This window comes from Salmo trutta, chromosome 22, assembly GCF_901001165.1.
Source record: "Salmo trutta chromosome 22, fSalTru1.1, whole genome shotgun sequence".
NCBI classification, from domain to species: Eukaryota; Metazoa; Chordata; class Actinopteri; order Salmoniformes; family Salmonidae; genus Salmo; species Salmo trutta.
The window spans coordinates 5,515,821-5,531,248 of NC_042978.1; the positions used below are offsets into that span (position 1 = coordinate 5,515,821).

General features: G+C 43.0%; 1 protein-coding gene across 2 annotated transcripts in view; it reads right to left on the reverse strand.

Annotated features, from left to right (window-relative positions):
* The window catches only part of LOC115157957 (E3 ubiquitin-protein ligase RNF13), an 89,028-nt gene that overhangs the window by 3,148 nt on the left and 70,452 nt on the right, over positions 1 to 15,428 (reverse strand). For both annotated transcript variants that reach the window (XM_029706327.1, XM_029706328.1), the window contains exon 9: positions 428 to 508. In XM_029706327.1, coding sequence (XP_029562187.1) covers positions 428 to 508 — 81 coding nt within the window. The remainder of the gene's footprint in view (positions 1 to 427; positions 509 to 15,428) is intronic.

Sequence of the window (15,428 nt, forward strand, 5' to 3'; positions counted from 1 at the left end):
GGAAAGGTGGCGTTCTATGACGATGCCCTACTGAATCCACTAATTTGAAGGGGTGTTCACATACTTTTGTGTATCTAGACCAGTGTTTCCCAACTCTAGTCTTCCAACAGCACACATTTGTTGTAGCCCCGGACAAAAACACCTGATTCAACTCATTGAGGACTTAGTGATTAGTTGACTCATTTAAATCAGGTGTGCTTGTCTGGGGCTACAACAAAAATGTGTGCTGTTGGAAGACTAGAGTTGGAAAACACTGATTTAGAGGACTGCAGTGGAGGAGCACAGGTTGCTAGATGGGGGTGGGGTAGAGGAAGGTGAGGAGTAGCAGAGAGGGTAGGTGGCAAGTAGATGGGTTTAGGGTAGTAGGTTGTTGTGTGGTTGTGTGTGTGTCGGGAGGGGGTAGAGGGCATGGCAGGCCAAGCCTCACCGTGAGAGCAGGGCAGGACCCGGAGCTTGTCTCCCTCCTCGTACTCATCCAGGCATATGGCACACACATCGTAGGCGTCCCCTAGGTACAAAAGACACACGGTTCAATGGCAAAACAAAATACAGAAAACTCCTCTTAATAAAGACATTTTAATTTACTCAATTGTGTAGCCCGTATTTATTTAAATGACGGGCTGAGTCAGACTACTGTCAACTGACTCAGAGTGCCTTACAAAAGTATTCACCCCCGTCATTTAAATTTCATTTCATGTAATGGACATACACAAAATAGTCCAAATTGGTGAAGTGAAATGGAAAAAATAACTTGTTTCAAAGTAAATGAAAAAAAAGTAAAACGTAAAAGTGGTGCGTGCCTATGTATTCACCCCTTTTGCTATGAATCCCCTAAATAAGATCTGGTGCAACCAATTACCTTCACAAATCACATAATTATTTAAATAAATTCCACCTGTGTGCAATCTAAGTGTCACATGATCTCAGTATATATACACCTGTTCTGAAAGGCCCCAGAGTCTGCAACACCATTAAGCAAGGGGCACCACCAAGTGGCACCATGAAGACCAAGGAGCTCTCTAAACAGGCCAGGGACAAAGTTGTGGAGAAGTACAGATTAGGGTTGGGTTATAAAAAAATATCCGAACTTTGAACATCCCACGGAGCACCATTAAATCCATTATTAAAAAATGTAAAGAATATGGCACCACAACAAACCTGCCAAGAGAGGGCCGCCCTTAAAAAATAAAGGCGAGCCGCACACTCTAGGAGCTCAGATATTTATGTCCAACGTTTGGACAGACAAGCTGTCTTCATCAGGGTATAATGATAAACACTGCGGGATGACTCATTTATAAAGTGTCAAAAGATACACACAGGTGTCTGTAATCATGGCCGGGTGTGGCCTGATATCATTGGTTAATTCTCATACAAAAAACATAAATGGATAGCGTACGATCTTAGATACAATTTGGCTACATAAGCCTACAAACATTTGCAATAGCAAAATCACAAGAATGGCTTCAGATCAAAGTCTACGTTGAGACTGAAGGGAGCAAGGGTCTTTAAATTAAAGATCCAGGCAGCCTCTCGTTTTAACAATACATTGTCGAGGTCACCCCCTCTCCAAGGGAGGCATGACATGTTTGATGCCAATATAACGTAGAGACGAAATCGAGTGGTTTTCTTCCAAAAAGTGGGCCGCAATTGGGTAAATCGAGTTTTTGCACCTAATGGTGTTACGATGCTCCGAGATACGTTTTAATTTGTGCTTTGTTTTACCCACATCATTTTTACCACAAGGACAAGTTCTAAGATAAATAACTGCCTTAGTGGAGCACGTGATAACACCTTTGATTGGGATCTGTTTCCCTGTTTGGGGGTGTTTGAAGGATCTACATTTATAAGTGCCATTGCATTGAGCACAGCCATTACATTTGTAGTTTCCATCCAGCAAATAGATGTTGTGCAGGGATATCTTGGGGTGGTAAATCAGAGTTTACCAATTGATCTGAGGTTTCTGCCCCACGAGAATACGACCAAGGGAAGGTCCGAAAACACATAACCGATACTATCATCGGATCTTAGAATGTGCCAATGTTTGTGAACGATTCCCTTAATTTGTTCCGAGCACTTTGAATAGCGGGTAGTTAGAACGCAAGAATGCTTATTTTTGCAAGACTGACCTTGAAAAAGGTCATGTCTCGTTTTGTTTTGAATTTTCTCCATGGCAGTATTAATCTGACAATTTTTGTACCCCCTCTCCTTGAATTTTCTTTGCGTCTCAGCCATATTTCTGTCGAAATCTGATTGGGCAAACTGTTTTTCAAGGGAAGTGGATGACAACTATCAGCCCTCAACAAAATGTTACGATCAGTAGGTTTCCTGTAAAGATCAGTGTATAGAACATTATCTTCACACAAGATCAGAAGATCAAGAAAACTGATTTGACGTGTATCAGATTGAGAGAGGGCAGTCCACCAAAACTCACGGACCAGGCAAGGAGGGCATTAATCAGAGAGGCAACAAAGAGACCAAAGATAACCCTGAAGGAGCTGCAAAGCTCCACAGCGGAGATTGGAGTATCTGTCCTTAGGACCACTTTAAGCCGTACACTCCACAGAGCTGGGCTTTACGGAAGAGTGGCCAGAAAAACATTTGGTGTTCGCCAAAAGGCATGTGGGAGACTCCCCAAGCATATGGAAGGAGGTAATCTGGTTAGATGAGACTAAAATTGAGCTTTTTGGCAATCAAGGAAAACACTATGTCTGGCGCAAACCCAACACCTCTCATCACTCCAAGAACACCATCCCCACAGTGAAGCATGGTGGTGGCAGCATCATGCTGTGGGGATGTTTTTCATCGGCAGGGACTGGGGAAACTGGTCAGAATTGAAGGAATGATGGATGGCGCTAAATACAGGGAAATTTTTGAGGGAAACCTGTTTCAGTCTTCAAGAAATTTGAGACTGGGACGGAGGTTCACCTTCCAGCAGGACAATGACCCTAAGCATACTGCTAAAGCAACATTTGAGTGGTTTAAGGGGAAACATTTAAATGTCTTGGAATGGCTTAGTCAGAGCCCAGACCTCAATCCAATTGAGAATCTGTGGTATGACTTAAAGATTGCTGTACACCAGCGGAACCCATCCAATTTGAAGGAGCTGGAGCAGTTTTGCCTTGATGAATGGGCAAAAATCCCAGTGACTAGATGTGCCAAGCTTATAGAGACATACCCCAAGAGACTTGCAGCTGTAATTGCTGCAAAAGGTGGCTCTACAAAGTATTGACTTTGGGGGGGTGAATAGTTATGCACGCTCAAGTTGTTTTTTTGTCGAATGTTTCACAATAAAAAAATATTTTGCATCTTCAAAGTGGTAGGCATGTTGTGTAAATCAAATGATACAAAGCCCCCAAAAATCTAATTTAATTCCAGGTTGTCAGGCAACAAAATAGGAAAAGTGGGGTAAATACTTCTGCAAGGGGGTAAATACTTCTGCAAGCCTCTGTACCTCCGCTTTCAAGTCATTTCCCTACATTTGTTTCGGACAAAGTTCTCACTCTTTCCAAAATGGCTGAAATTCCACTCCAAGCACATTCCCGCCATGTATGTGGCTACCAAACCGGGCCAAACCTTAACTGACTTGCCTAGATAAATAAAGGTTAAAAATAGTAAAATAAAATGCACTCCCTTTCAAATTCCACAGCATTCTTTCTTGCCCCTTCTCCTGTGGGGAGGACGAGGTGCTGTGCTATGAAGGGTGCCGGATATGTGGGCCAGTGTTTATGTAAGCTTTAAATGAGCATGTTTTGCTGCTCCTCAGTACCCGTGCCAGGATTGCATGTAACCGTATAAGGATGGGGAGTCACGTCCACCCCCCCCTTTCAGTAAAGTCACAGACTCAATCTCTCCCTCTTTTTTCCTTTTCTCTGCCCTCTTTCCTCTGTCTCGTGCTCTCTTTTTCTCAGACTGTCTTTGTTGCCTGTCTCCAACTTTCTTTTTTCTCTGTCTGTTATTGTCACTTCTTGTCTTTATTCATTTCTCCCTCTCTCTCTCTGAACTTGAACCCAGTGCTGAAGGGGGGGGAGTAAGGGAGCATTTATAAAGGCATGGCTCCAGCACAAACTCAGGAAATGCTGAACTGTGGCACTGGGCTATTCTGAGTGAAGTTGAGCACTAAGCAGAAAAATACTTTGACACCACAAACTCAAAGGGTGTGTACACTGCTAAGTAAGACATACATGCAAAGGCACATTCACAAACAGTGACATCTAAGACCTGTTCCTCACTTGTCCCGAGAAGTTCTCCAGCATAACTCAGTTTAACAACCTGATATAGCCAAGTAAGCAAAAACACAAGTATCATACAGTAAATTACCAAAGGTATGTGGACACCTGCTCGTCGAACATCTCATTCCAAAATCATGGCATTAATATGGAGTTGGTCCACCCTTTGCTGCTATAACAGCCTCCACTCTTCTGGGAAGGCTTTCCACTAGATGTTGGAAACATTGCTGCGGGGACTTGCTTCCATTCAACCACAAAAGCATTAGTGAGGTCGGACACTGATTTTGAGCGATTAAGCCTGGCTCGCAGTCGGCTTTCCAATTCATCCCAAAGGTGTTTGATGGAGTTGAGGTCATGACTCTGCGCAGGCTAGTCAGGTTCTTCCACAGCAATCTTGACAAACCATTTCTGTATGGAGATCGCTTTGTGCACTGGGGCATTGTCATTCTGAAACAGGAAAGGGCCTTTCCCAAACTGTTGCCACAAAGTTGCAAGCACAACATTTTCTAGAATGTCATTGTATGCTTTCGCATTAAGATTTCCCTTCACTGGAACAAGGGGGCCTAGCCCGATCATGAAAAACAGCCCCAGACCATTATTCCTTCTCCACCAAACTTTACAGTTGGCACTATGCATTGTGGCAGGTATCTGATTTGTTAGTTGGACTGCCAGACGGTGAAGCGCGATTCCTCACTCTAGAGAACACGTTTCCACTGCTCCAGAGTCCAATGGCGGCGAGCTTTACACCACTCTAGCCGAAGCTTGGCATCACGCATGGTGATCTTAGGCTTGTGTGCGGCTGCTCGGCCATGGAAACCCACTTCGTGAAGCTCCTGACTAACAGTTCTTGTGCTGATGTTGCTTCCAGAGGCAGTTTGAAACTCGGTAGTGTGTGCTGCAACCGAGGACAGACGATTTTTACGTTCTAGGTGCTTCAGCACTCGGGGGTCCCGCTGTGAGCTTGAGTGGCCTACCACATCGCAGCTGAGCTGTTGTTGCTCCTAGATGTTTCCACTTCACAATAACAGCACTTACAGTTGGCCGGGGCAGCTCTAGTAGAGCAGAAATGTTATACACCTGTCACAATTTTATACACCTGTCAGCAACGGGTGTGGCTGAAATAGCAGAATCCACTCATTTGAAAGGGTGTCCACATGCTTTTGCATATATCGTTTTTTTTTACTTGTGTTCTTTACTATTCCATTGACATTATTAATGAACCTTTTTCCGTTCTTAATTTTCTGATTTCTAAATTACATTACGACGAGAGCCTTATCAGATTTTGTAATTTTCAAGTCAAATGCCCATATCAAGCAGTTCAAGTTTTTTTGTGTTTGTTGGTCAGAGAGAAGCACGGCAGCAGAATTCTCTTTTTGAGCAGAATTCACAGTCTGGTCATCCCTTCTCATGAAAGCATGGGATTAAACTACTCAGGCTGATCAAAGGAGCTGGTGTGGGCACATTACTCACTCACCCGGGGGCAGCAGGGTAGCCTAGTGGTTAGAGCGTTGGGCTAGTATCCGAAAGGTTGCAAGTTCGAATCCCCGAGCTGACAAGGTACAAATCTGTCGTTCTGTCCCTGAACAAGGCAGTTAACCCACTGTTCCTAGGCCGTCATTGAAAATAAGAATTTGTTCTTAACTAACTTGCCTAGTTAAATAAAGGTAAAATAAAAAAAAATCTATTTCCTGGAACTTTCTACTGGGTAAAGTTAGTAATGACATGACTATTTATATACATCAAATGTCGGAACAGACCATGCATGACCATGTCATCCGAGAAGGAAAAAACTGTTCTTACGCAGCATAAAAACTAATTATTGAATAATTTTCATCCAACCTTGTTTAGATTCTATCTTTAGACAATAATGTTAATCAGACTCTGTATACGGTTTGATTATTATATTATCCCATTATCGCTGATTGCGACAGACTCTTTTCAACACTACCCTTATCTGACATCGTGTTGAAGTGGCCCCTAAGGGCCTTTGGGGACCAGTAGTTTAAAAAGAGCCAGAATGTCAATGAAAGTCCTCCATTTTGCTCCAGTCAGCCAGCCAGCATTCCTGGATCTCAGGAGGAATCACGCTCCCTTACTAAACTAATCAGAGCGAGGAGACAAGAGTGTGTGTGATGCGCACAGATCTGCACAGCTACCTACAGCTAGAGCCAACATGGCTGTGGTAAGGCTACTTGCAGTGTTCTGTGACGAGAAGGGACTGTATCACAATACTCCTGCCTCACTGTTCACACAGTGTCAGAACCTCCGCAGCTGCTTTCGCTCTGTGTGAGTGTGTGTGTGTACTCAGCCCAGGGCTGGAACAGAGCAGAGGGAGAGAAGGAGCACACACAGTGACTCAGCAGTCGGGGAGCCCTGGGGAGAGACGGGAGGGCAGGGGTCAGAGGGAGAGCCCGGTCCCTCTCGTAAACAGGGAGATGGGGTACCATCTTAGGTTCAGTGGTTTTAGAGGGTGAACTGGAGCAAGGGAAAATGTATCTCCCTGGCTTCCTCTGTCTTTCTCTGGAACTGCTGGTTTTGAGGTTTCTGTGTCTGCTCTCCGTCTGGTGGCGAAACCACACACACAGCTGGGTCCCTCAGTCTTAACCAGAGCCAGAAAGCCAGACAAAAAGCGCACGGTCACATGGTAAGCTTACAGTTCATTCGGAAAGTATTCAAACCCCTTCCACTTTTACATATTTTGTTACGTTACAGCCGTATTCTAAAATGGATTAAATCGTTTTTCTTCCCTCAATCTACACACAATACCCCATGTTGACTAAGCAAAAAGAGTAACAAAATGTGGAAAAAGTCAAGGGGTCTGAATACTTTCCGAATGCACTGTATATGAGGCTAACTTCATATGGATGATGCAAGGGCTAGCAACAAGGCTGCAACAAAGTCAAAAACATAATTCCACTTTGACATTATGGGGTATTGTTTGTAACACAACAAAATGTGGAAAAGGTCAAAGGTTGTGAATACTTTCTGAAGGCACGGTAATACTCCTCAGACTGGTTTTGTGTGCTAATTACACTGCTATTGTACATTGCATTGAGATAGGTACTCTAAGCCTATTCAGACTCCCTCCCCCTTCCTGCCAAATTCCTCATTAGCGCTGCAGGCTAGAAGCACCACTCCTCAATGCACAGACAATACGGTAGGCTGGCTAATCAGCTAGCATCTCCCCCATGTCATCCCCCTGCCCAGAGAAGCCTGCATCGCTCAATTAAGGGAATGAATACATGCTTTATTCACACCACCAGAGATATAATTGCATCAGCGCACACTGCACTCTTAGCCTAGAGTTGTGACATGGCCATAAAACCACCCCTAGAATGACAGGGAAAACAACTAAAAGGCCTAGTGCGTTAACACTACAATGTGATACCATTAGATTAGCATTAGCATCGCTAACACTGCTGATAATAACACAACTAACCTACAGCCAGAGGACATAGAGGCCTGTGTAGAGAGAAGTTGCTTCTAATTGTCTTTGACTTGTAGGCACTTCTGGGAGATGATGCAATTGAACCATTGTGGCGCATGGTTCCCATCTTCGTGTAACATTTTGCATTGGGCACAGACTGGTTCCAATCCAAAGCCCTTAGTGACAGGCCTTCTCTTTCAATTGCCCACACACACATATGTAGACAAGCACACACAGTGCCAGTGAAGACCAGGCATCTACTTACTGTAGGTTCAGTTAAAAACCAGACTCAGCATCAGGTTTAGCTGAGGATGGTGGCTAAGGGCACCATTCCCACACACACACACTGACCCCTGGTTACTGGCACCCTGCCCAAACACAGCCCGCCAGGAGAATAGACAAGTGGAAGAGAGTGAGGTCATGGAGAAAGGGAAGCAGCAGACAGAAGCACTCAGCTTTGCCTTGCTGCCGCTGCGGTCACACAGTGGTGTTAGAGACAGCTAAAAATACCCTGGGCTGGAGAACGTGAGCTCTGAGTTCTGCATAAAAGGTATAAAAAGAGGTCCGTTCGTGTTGGCACACTGTAAACAATTAGCGCAGAACGAGTCCAACGAGTGATCTAAAAGGTGGCTCCGTGATTCACGCTTGTCATCGCCCACCCCATGTAGAGAGATGGGACGGCTGCAAGGCTCGGCCTCGGACGAGTGTGTATCTGGGATGCCATTCCATCCCGGAACACAGCACTGTCAGCCTAGCTAACCAGCTACCTCACCTTCCATGTTGAAATGGCGCCAAGCTGGCAAACCCGCTCCAGCCTATTAGGATCAACTAACAAGGTTTGGTATACTCCCCCTCAGGCCTAACAGGCCAATCAAAAAGCAAGGAAACCCTCAGATCATTGCTTTGAATAAAAAACTGTCCAATCTCGGTCATTGACTACACTTCCTCCCCTTACCTACCAGTACTTATACACTCTCCATAAGACAGCGAGGTACAGGCCTTCCGGACTGCCCACAGGCCTATTCCACGCAACGCAAGCAGAGATCCGGTGTGCAGGGCTTAAAGGGTGATTAGGTAGAGATTTGGTGTCCTCGCTTGGAATCGCCAAACACTCTGACAGAGCCATCGTCCTGACCAACCTGCCCTCTAAATACACCTCTGCTGTCTTCAACCAGGATCTCAGCAATCACTGCCTCATTGCCTGCGTCCGTATTGGGTCGGCGGTCAAACGACCACCCCTCATAACTGTCAAACGCTCCCTAAAACACTTCAGCGAGCAGGCCTTTCTAATCAACCTGGCCCGGGTATCCTGGATAGCTGAGGTTCTGAAAGAGCTGCAAAATCTGTACCCCTACAAATCAGCTGAGCTAGACAATCTGGACCCTCTCTTTCTAAAATGATCCCCCGCAATTGTTGCAACCCCTATTACTAGCCTGTTCAACCTCTCTTTTGTATCGTCTGAGATCCCTAAAGATTGGAAAGCTGCCGCGGTCATCCCCCTCTCAAAGGGGGAGACACTGTAGACAGACCTATATCTATCCTACCCTGCCTTTCTAAGGTCTTCGAAAGACAAGTTAACTATGCAATCTGGTTTCAGAGCTGGTCATGGGTGCACCTCAGCCACGCTCAAGGTCCTAAACGATATCATAACCACCACCGATAAAATACAATACTGTGCAGCTGTCTTCATCAACCTGGCCAAGGCTTTCGACTCTGTCAATCACCGCATTCTTATTGGCAGACTCAACATCCTTGGTTTCTCAAATGACTGCCTCGCCTGGTTCACCAACTACTTCTCAGATAGGGTTCCGTGTGTCAAATCGGAGGGCCTGTTGTCCGGACCTCTGGCAGTCTCTATGGGGGTGCCACAGGGTTCAATTCTCAGGCCGACTCTTTTCTCTGTATACATCAATGATGTCGCTCTTGCTACTGGTGATTCTCTGATCCACCTCTAAGCAGACGACACCATTCTGTATACTTCTGGCCCCAGACGAGCTTCAGTGCCATACAACACTCCTTCCGTGGCCTCCAACTGTTCTTAAATGCAAGTAAAACTAAATGCATGCTCTCCAAAGGGTCTGAATACTTATGTAAATACGGTATCTGTTTTAAGTTAATACATGTGCAAAATTGTCTAAAACCCTGTTTTCACTTCGTCATTATGGGGTATTGTGTGTAAATTGACGAGGGGAAAAATAGAATAAGGTTGTGGCAAAAGGGAAGGGGTCTGAATACTTTCCGAATGCACTGTATATCAAACATTTTTCAAATGTACTTAAGATCCACTATTAGCATGTTTTAACCACTCCTATAAAAACGGTAAACTATCAGTATCTCAGCAAGAAGGTCTGATTTCACGATAGCTGAAACATGACCCATGTGCTAAGTATAAAGATCCAGTACAACTAAAAAACCGGAGGCCCCTTTACACTTCTGTGTTGTGATGCAAAAATCCTAGCAAAATGCATAACACATAGAATTAAAAAGGTGTTGGAGATAATTCATCCTGATCAGACAGTTTTTTTTTTTACATGGATGATACATTGGAGATAATATAAGACAAGTACTTGAAGCAATAGAACACCATGAAAAATTGAGAAAACACGAGCTGTGTTCGAATACACATACTAACATACTGTACACTATATACTATTAGTTTATTTTAGTATACTGTAACTGAACCATATCCTTTCAGTTGAGCGTACTAAATCTTTGCCTGTCTACCGAAGTTGATGCTGTTGTTATGCAACCTCTTGTTAGCTAGTTAGCATAACAAATTACTAGTTAGACATTTTATGACTTCGGGTGTGTTCTTATAAATTCAATCTGGAGTGCCAGAGTGCGCTCATAAATTCAGAGCGTTGTCAGATTGTGAATTCAGACCGTTTCGCTCTCGGAGCGCACACTAGACGCTCGGGCCGAGGAGTAGGGTTGATTTGAGCGTTCTGGCCTTACAACGGCAGTCAAGTACCGAAGCTAATGTTGGCTAGCTTGCTAGCTACTTCCAGACACAAATGAGACCACTCTGACCATTTTACTCACCCTACCAGAGCTGGTTAGGCAGTTTTCATGTTATCCAGAGCGTTGGTAAATGTAACTGTGCTGCTGGAAACAATTTAATTGCGCTTTTTTTTCCAACGTTTACTGACACCGGCCATATTCAACGGGTGTTGAGCGTTGGTAAATTCATTATTCTGCGCTCTGGTACACTCAGAGAGAGTGCTTTGAAATCAGAGTAGATAGCCAGAGTGAATTTACAAAAACACCCGAGTGTCCATTGAGAACGCACAACGACTATAGAATTTAGCTAAGCTAAGAATGAAGGGGATAATCAAGTCAATAAACATTGGGTAGTTAGTTAGATAGCCTATAGTTAATATACTGGCAAGTTTGATGTATAAGTAGCCAACTAACGTTAGGTAGCTAGCTAACATACCGGTACATATTGTTGTAATGATATGCTATGCTGTTATTAAGGACAGCGTAGCTAACAAATTGTCAGCCAACATAACTTGTAAGGTAACTTATTTGAAAAGTCATTATTTTATTACATTGCTCAACATTTTCTTAACATTTGTCATAATTAGTTAAAGCAATGAATTTCTATCTGCTCTCGTTGGACTTCGGCTGCATATTTTTCGCCATTTTCTTCAAATCTGAAAACGATGTGAAGCCATGCCCATTTCCTGAAGAATTGCATTATGGGCCCTAAGTTCGGAATTAGTGTCCTCTGCGTGTATACTTCATATTTTGGCTTTTTTAGTTCTGCCCACATATTTTCTATTGGATTGAGGTCAGGGCTTTGTGATGGCAACTCCAATACGCTGACTTTGTTGTCCTTAAGCCATTTTGCCACAACTTTGGAATTATTCTTCGGGTCATTGTCCATTTGGAAGACCCATTTGCGACCAAGCTTTAACTTCCTGACTGATGTCTTGAGATGTTACTTCAATATATCCACATAATTGTCCTTCCTCATGATGCCATCTATTTTGTGAAGTGCACCAGTCCCTCCTGCAGCAAAGCACCCCCCAACATGATGCTGCCACTCCCGTGCTTCACGGCTGGGATGGTGTTCTTCGGCTTGCAAGCGTCCCCCTATTTCCTCCAAACATAACGATGGTAATTATGGCCAAACAGTTCTATTTTTGTTTTATCAGACCAGAGGACATTTCTCCAAAAAGTACGATATTTGTCCCCATCTGCAGTTGCAAACCGTAGTCTGGCTTTGTTTATGGCGGTTTTGGAGCAGTGGCTTCTTCCTTGCTGAGCGGACTTTCAGGTTATGTCGATTATAGGACTCGTTTTATTGTGGATATAGATACTTTTGTACCTGTTTCCTCCAGCATCTTCATAAGGTCCTTTGCTGTTGTTCTGGGATTGATTTGCACTTTTCGCACCAAAGTACGTTCATCTCTAGGAGACAGAACGTGTCTCCTTCCTGAAGGACCAAAACATTCTGGTGGAAGAACAAAATGTTTTTTTGTAAATCCAGAGCCTGTATAGATCATATCTTCTTGGTCTGTATAATTAGAAATAGATTACATGAAGAGAAGCCTACTTTTGCATGTTTCATTGATTTCCAGAAAGCTTTTGATTTTGTAAATAGGGATCTTTTAGCCTATAGTTTGTTAAAGACGGGGGTTGATGGGACATTTTATTGAGCGATCCAGTCTCTTTACAAAGTACCAATTGCTTGTGTGCGTGTTAATGAATATCATACAGATTGGGTTCCCCACACCCTCGGGTGTTAAACAAGGAGGCGCCTTATCACCGACTTTGTTTGCTTTGTTTATAAATTATTTGTCAAAATAAATGAAACCGTTAAATTTTGGAGTAAGATATGATGATGAAATGCTAAGTATCCTTTTAAATGCTGATGATATTATGTTGATGGCAGAAACTGAACAAGACCTGCAGAAAAAGATGGAGACTCATGATTAACCAGACAAAAACACAGAATGCATTTTAGAAAAGCAGCTACTAAGAGAAGTGTATTTCAGTTTTGTTTTGGTGAAGAAATTCTTGAGTTTACTAGCATTTATAAATATTTGGGTATTTTTATTGATGAACATATTACCTTTCTACATGCAACATCTGCCCTGGCCGAATCAGCAAGTAGAGCTCTTGGGGGAGTTATAGGAAAAACAAAAACAATCAAAGATATTGGTTATGCTACGTATTCCAAACTGTATCAGACATCCGTGTGTCCTGTTCTGTACTATTCAGCAGGAGTGCGGGGTGCTAAGAGGTTTTTTAAAAATGAACATGTCCATAACAGAGCAGTAGGTTACTTTTTAGGTGTCCACAAGTTTGCACCTGTACTTGCAATAACTGGGGACATGGGTTGGGAACCCTGTGAGATGGAAGGTGTGTATGGTGAGACTTTGGAATAGACTGTTGGATATGCCAACTGCCATGAATAGCTAGTAAAGTTTTTCAATGGGATCTATGCATAGGGGGAGCCTGGGCAACTGACATGTCTGACCCTTTTCAACAGTCTGACTGGGAACATCTGTATGAAAACCAAATGAAGGGAGACAGATATGATTAAAAAACAACTGTTGATGCAATTTGAAAAAAAAAATGTGTGGAGGAGATTAATCATAAACCCAAATTGAGAACCTTTTGTTTGATTAAGGGTGAGTTTGTGTGTGAGAGATATATTATGTATTACCTACCTAAAAACAATAGATTGCTATGTGCACAGGTATGATCAGGGATATTGCCTCTGCGTATTGAAACAGGTCGGTACTGTGGTGAAGTGGAAGAGGAAAGATTATGTAATTATTGTGACCTGGAAGAAATAGAGAATCAAACTCATTTTATCCTATATTGCCCTTTCTACCACGACATACGCTTGCTCTTATTCCAGAAAGACCACCAGATATACCCTGGCATTATGTGGCTGAGTGATGAGGAGAAACTGAAATGTTTTTGTTTTTTTGTCCATTGTGTATTTCCGTTCTCAAAATATTTAGATAAACCCTGGAATTTTTTTTACAAATATTTAGCGTCGACGTGGTTAATTTTGTTTGTGTATATAGATTGTGTATAGGCTTGTCTACCATATGAATCTTCTCTTTGTGTCAGACTGGGTTCAAGTGACTTCTGTTTCCTTTTTTCGTCTGTCTGTCTGTCTGTCTGTCTGTCTGTCTGTCTGTCTGTCTGTCTGTCTGTCTGTCTGTCTGTCTGTCTGTCTGTCTGTCTGTCTGTCTGTCTGTCTGTCTGTCTGTCTGTCTGTCTATTATTTTACTGCTGTAATTATTGTTTGGATAACCTTATTTACTATTATGCATTGATTGATTGATTTATTTATTTTTTCACTCTTTGTGCGATGCGCAATGCAGAGAACACCGGAAGAAGAATGATCATTGAATTACCACAGTGAATTATTGTAATGTTTGTTTATGTGTCAATTAATCCCATAAGGGATGGGTTGCCAACTGACGATTTGACACAAAAATAAAATGTCATGAAATTCATTAATTAAACAGGTGTGCCTTGTTCATTTGTGGAATTTCTTTCCTTCTTAATGTGTTTGAGCCAATCAGTTGTGTTGTGACAAGGTAGGGGTGGTATACAGAAGACCAAGCCCATATTGTGGCAAGAACAGCTCAAATAAGCAAAGAGAAACAGCAGTCCATCATTACTTGAAGACATGAAGGTCAGTCAATCTGGAAAATTTCAAGAACTTTTAAAGTTTATTCAAGTGCAGTCGCAAAAACCATCAAGCACTGGGATGAAACTGGCTCTCATGAGGACCACCACAGGAAAGGAAGACCCAGAGTTACCTCTGCTGCAGAGGAAAAGTTCAGAGGAGTAACCAGCCTCAGAAATTGTAGCCCAAATAAAGGCTTCAGAGTTCAAGTAACAGACACATCTCAACATCAACTGTTCAGAGGAGACTGCGTGAATCAGGCCTTTATGGTCGAATTGCTGCAAAGAAACCACTACTAAAGGACACCAATAAGAAAAATAGACTTGCTTAGGTAAAGAAACACAGTGGAAATCTGTCCTTTAGTCTGATGAGTCCAAATTTGAGATTTTTGGTTCCAACCGCTGTGTCTTCGTGAGACGCAGAGTAGGTGAACGGATGATATCCGCATGTGTGGTAGCCACCGTGAAGCATGGAGGAGGATATGTGATGGTGTGTGCTTTGCTGGTGACACTGTTGCTGATTTATTTAGAATTCAAGGCGTTCTTAACCAGCATGCCTACCACAGCATTCTGCAGCAAGCATCCCATCTGGTTTGCGCTTACTGGGACTATCATTTGTTTTTCAACAGGACAATGACCCAACACACCTCCAAGCTGTGTAAGGGCTATTTGACCAAGAAGGAGAGTGATGGAGTGCTGCATCAGATGACCTGGCCTCCACAATCACCCGACCTCAAACTAATTGAGATGGTTTGGGATGAGTTGGACCACAGAGTGAAGTAAAAACAGCCAACAAGTGCTCAGCATATGTGGGAACTCCTTCAAGACTGTTGGAAAAGCATTCCAGGTGAAGCTGGTTGAGAGAATGCCAAGAGAGTGCAAAGTTGTTATAAAGGCAAAGGGTGGCTTCTTTGAAGAATCTAAAATATAAATCATATTTAGATTTTTAATTTTTTTTACTTTTTTGGTTACTACATGCTTCTGTATGTGTTATGTCATAGTTTTGATGTCTTCACAACTATTCTGCAATGTAGAAAATAGTAAAAATAAAGAAAAACTCTTGAATAAGTAGGTGTGTCCCAACTTTTGACTGGTACAGTATGTTTGGATACAGT